Source organism: Penaeus japonicus, unplaced genomic scaffold (genome assembly GCF_977035675.1).
Source record: "Penaeus japonicus unplaced genomic scaffold, GWHDUDI00000001_assembly GWHDUDI00000003, whole genome shotgun sequence".
Classification (NCBI taxonomy): Eukaryota; Metazoa; Arthropoda; class Malacostraca; order Decapoda; family Penaeidae; genus Penaeus; species Penaeus japonicus.
This window is the reverse complement of record NW_028234405.1, coordinates 18541647-18546646: the sequence shown is the minus strand read 5'-3', so window position 1 is coordinate 18546646 and position 5000 is coordinate 18541647. Positions and strand designations below refer to the sequence as shown.

The 5000-nt window shown below is 38.3% G+C and overlaps 1 protein-coding gene across 1 annotated transcript in view; it reads right to left on the bottom strand.

Moving 5' to 3' along the window:
- Positions 1 to 5000, bottom strand: part of LOC122259559 (Potassium channel modulatory factor 1) — a 40648-nt gene that overhangs the window by 1578 nt on the left and 34070 nt on the right. Inside the window, exons 9-11 of the mRNA XM_086534368.1 lie at positions 4166 to 4303; positions 2972 to 3426; positions 1 to 2178 (exon numbers count right to left, since the gene is read on the bottom strand). The exon at positions 1 to 2178 is cut by the window's left edge and continues 1578 nt beyond it. Of these exons, the coding sequence (XP_086390494.1) occupies positions 1563 to 2178; positions 2972 to 3426; positions 4166 to 4303 (1209 nt within the window). The 3' untranslated portion in view covers positions 1 to 1562. The remainder of the gene's footprint in view (positions 2179 to 2971; positions 3427 to 4165; positions 4304 to 5000) is intronic.

Genomic DNA, 5000 nt, shown 5'->3' with positions numbered 1-5000 from the left:
TGAAGAGAATATAAGCCATGGTTTTCCATATCAACTGTAAACCCTTCATTTCCACATATATTGTCCGCTAATGTGTGCCTCGTGTACTTCTCCAATAACCTTGGATTCCATGCATTTGCGGATTAGGAAATGCATCTTAGGTTGACCTAATTGGCCCAAATTGCTGATCTAGTCACAAAATACAACTGCTCTTTATATAAAAAAAAAGAGAGATGAGCTTAAAAGTACATACAACTTTTATTCTTAAACATTCCCAAAAAATGTTAAAACACATTAGCTCATCTGCGTTATGATGTATATCTGGAGAGAAAAAAAGATAAAAAAAGAAAAAAAAAGTTCCTTGGTTTTTCATGATCATCCATCTGTAGAATAATTTGAGTGTGCTATGAAACATCACAAGACAGCCTAGCATGAGACGGTAAAAGTGACATTTCTTGCACCCAGGAACATCCTCTCTCTATATTGCTCTCTTTTATCATAGTTTTGATATTTTTCCTTTCTTATAAGACCAAATTACTTGTTATTAATTAAGTATCATTGTGACTTCAAAGCAATTTCTAATGAACTGCTTGTAATTGAAAATCCCTGGGGGTCACAGAACATTTGTGATTTCACCTAAAAAATGCTACATGTGGATTCTGGCATGGCTTCCAACTACTACTGATGGCAAGAAATGATGGGTAACAAGCTAAGTGGCACTGTATGTGCCTGCATCCTAGTTCAGTTTAAAAGTTCTCTGCTCTTGGAGCATTGGGGAAAAACGGTATGGCTTCCAAATAACTTATTTTATAACACGTCTCACACTAGGCTGCAAGAGAGTGACCCATTATCATCTTACCAAAGCAAAGTGAAGCTCTATAATAAGAATTACTTACTGTTATATCATTTGCAACAAAAAGTACAATTTGTAAATATTCCAAACACTATTTGGGCAAAAATCTTCAAAATCTATGTATGTCAGCAAAAACCACATGGAAGAAAAAAAGAAAAAGAAAAAAATAATTCAAACCTAATACTCAATTTGAAATATATATTACAAAGGAACTAGTTCTGAGTGATTCTGGTTATCAAGGATGGGGAAGGAACAGTACTGAGGACAATGCCAATATTGTGATTTCATGATTGGTTAGGGTAAAGCTATGCAGTATTATGAAGGCCTGAACATATTTTATACACAGCAACCTGGCATGCTTAAACAGCATGCAATATGTACATATTAATTCATCTTGGCACCAGGGGCCCCCTTTTTCCTCATCTGCTAGTCTGCCAAGCCAGCCTGTCTTCTTGCTGTCTTGATCACTTTCACTGACTGTGGCACAAATGACTATAAATCACCAGACACACACCCAGACACAACTTGTTTCCAACCACATCCATTAACTGATACATTCACACCCAAGCCAAAACTGTTAGCAGAACTTTACTCTAAGTTCTGAATTCTGCCTGCCTCTTTGGTCTGGCTGGCTACAGGCAGGTACAAGGGTGGCAGGGACAAGGATGGCAAGGGCAAGGTTCGTTGGCATCAGGAAGGCCTTCTGGTGCTGGACTAGACTCTGCGGGTACTAGTGAGGTGGTGGAGGCTCTGTGGCGCGGCCCTCTACTCCACGCACTAACTTCCTGCGGGCTGCGCCCGGGGACACTGAGCCCCCCGACGCTCGACCCCTCCCAGGGCCCCCCACTGGAGAAACGGCCACCGTTCCCGTCCCTGTTAATGGCCGTGATACCACCCCTCCGCCGTTTGACTGCTGCTGCTGTTGATGCTGCTGTTGCTGATTTGCCGGACTAGATCGAGCCACAACAACACCCTTGGCCCCCTTGACAGACTTCATGGAAGTAGTGGTCTTGGACTGGGTCATGGCTGGGAGCTGTGTGTTAGTCTGGGTATTGGCTGTGTTTGTGGTATTGGAGGGGACTTGAGTGCTTGTGGAGGTCTGAGTCGACACGTCCGATGATGCTACACCCTTCGGGGTCTTCTCACTATCACCTTTACTACAGTCCTTCCCATGTGACATTTCACTGCCTGTCCTGCCAAGGGTAGATGCCAGGACCCCTCCTTCTTCCATGACTCCATGGCTTAGGCTTAGGTCGCACAGAGTGGACAGTAACAGTTCCTGGACAAACCCTGCTCTATCACTGCTCCCAGTGCCAGTATCTGTCTCACTCTCACTGTCTCCAAGCCTATGGAAGCAAATGATAAGGGAAAAAGAAAAAAAAGGGGTGAAAATTCATTGGACCATACAAACGATCTACAATATTTACAGCAATGGTAATTCCTTAAAAAATTAAGATAAAGTAAATATAGCCTATATATACAGGAAATATATCTATGCAACATTGTATTTACTTCACATATTTTTAAAATCAAAAATATTTTTTCAAGGTACAGTTAGCATCCTTGCACAAAAATGGTCATTACATGTCATATTTAGATCAGTATTGCAAAAAATATTACCATCTTTATAATTCTCGATATAAGCTATCCTTATCTAGTCTTTGTCTTCCTGTAATAAGATTACTTTAAATTCCCATATCAATCTATTTAACCTAAAGAAAGACCCCATTCCTTATCAACCAGCTTCATAGAGAGCATGTATGTGGAAAGCTTACCATGATAAAACACATGATCCTGGTCTATTACAATCTTCCTATTCGTTGCACACTTTTGTTAAAAAGATAAGTAATGAACAGTACAAAAATGTATAAAAATCAATTGTCATAACTCAAGATTAATATAACCCTAATCAAATTACAATATATAACAGTGACACCTACATTGCTTCCATGTAAATGTACAAAGGAAATCAAGGTAATCTCTTGCAAAATGTCCTCAGAAGAGAATTGGTCCTAAGCGACAGAAAACAAATGCTCCACACATACATCTATAAATAACATCTAATCATAATAAGAACAGAAGTTAAAGGATCACCATGGGTTATGCAAAGCCCCTGGCCAACCCAAAGAGTTCCCTCACCTTGCCAGGAGATACTGTGACTGTGGTTGTGAGTGGGATGTGGGCTGGACTAGTAGTGGAGGTGGCTGGTGGTGGGTCGTCACCACGTTCGCCGTGCTGCTCGACCCCAGGTTAACCATGACTCCACTGTGACTACCACTGCCCCCTCCCCCTCCGCTGCCTCCTCCACCTCCTCCACTCCCTCCGCCACTGTTAGATGCACTTCCGCTTGCCCCGCTGCCAACTCCCCCGGTGCTGGGGCCTCCACCACGTCTAGGAAGTCGCTCCAACTGCTGACGAAGACCAGCAGCCTGTAAGTCATTGCCACCGTGAACTTGGGATGGAAGATTTTTTTTCTTTCTTTTTTTTTCTACTGCCAATTTGTGAGAAGAAAACAACAAAATAAAAAGGGAAAACAAATTGCTAAGAAAATAATTTACTCTTGTCTTCTTTCTCTCATCAAAAAATGAAGAAAACTATGAGTATCTAATGTGAAGCTTATAGTTTACTTGCACTTTTTGTTCTTGGCAGCAAAAATCTACTCATCCTTTGTTCAGCTGAAACTATGCTACCTAGAGCATATGACATCCGACAACAGGCACTCTTTAAGCATAAGTAATGTATGAAAAGAAATAAAACACATGCTCCTTTCTCATATTCATGTGTCATTTACTTTGTAAAATCCTTAAAAAAAAATAAAAAAGTGAAAATGAAAATGAAAATGAAAATGAAAATGGAAATGAAAATGAAAAAAAAAAATATATATATACATATAATAAATAATAAATATAAATAATAAATGATAAGTAAATATATATATATATATATATATATATAATCAAATAATATCAATAAGTATAATAATAAACAAATTACAAAAAAAAACAATAACCAATGTCTCCAATCAAAATAGTTATCAAAATAATTCAATAACAATACAATAAATGGAGACAAATCAACTTGTGCACCGAATCCTAAAGACCTTACATAGGGTTTGACAATGCAATTCTATGCTGCACATGGAAAAAGCAGTATTCTAAGTTACCTTAGTATTATATCAATGACCATTCACAACTCAGACTTGCACTACAGAGGTCTTCTTGTGGAATGAGGAAAATGAAGTAATTATTGATTACTTTTGCAGAATTTTCAACCCAGTAAAAATGAAATAATTATTAAAGGCTAGACTTGGAGACTGATTCATAAACAACGAACTATGCTGCATTTGGAACACGGCCGAATGAGAGGTTCACATTCGGGACCTTGGCCCCTAAAATGTTCAGGTGGACTTAAGATTTGTTGGGTTCTTTTGGGGATGTTAAGTTTTTGGGCCATATGGATTGATTTTAAATACTTGAAAGATATAATAATTCAAGATAATGAACAGATCTAAGAAACAATTCTCATTTTTGGCCAAAACTTATTCTTTGGTATCATATGATAAATTTAACCCTTCTATGTCAGACCTTTTTGCTGAGTGATTTATTCCTTCAGTTATGATGACCTAATATACCAAATACTAATTATAATTACTTTGCAAATATATCATATATAGACTCATATTCCATACCATAAGTTTAGGAAATAATAAAAAACACATCTGAAGATGTGGCCAATCTTGAAGGGGTTAATAAACAACTGAATTTAATCTGATAAGATCTGATGACATTGGCTTCTAATGTGCTACCACTATGTAACAAAATCAAATTTCAGGAAAAGAATAGAAAGCTCTAGTGTCAACACAGGTCCTCAGTCTCCCTTGGCCCATCCCTTGCTACTCTTAACCCATTGCAGATGGGCCTATGTAATTGTTGCGGGGCAATCATTCAGTAGGTTTGGTGGAATGAGGAAGACTCAAGCTTTGCCCTACAACCAATTTTTCTGCCCTAATCATGTTCCTTTATACATCAGATTAATGAAAATCATATCCATTTTATTGTTTCTTCATGTTATGAGACTTATAGCAAGCACTGGTATGACCATGACATTGTTTAGACAGAGAACTCCTATCTGTTTTTCTCCATAAAGGAGGATTATACACTGCACTAAG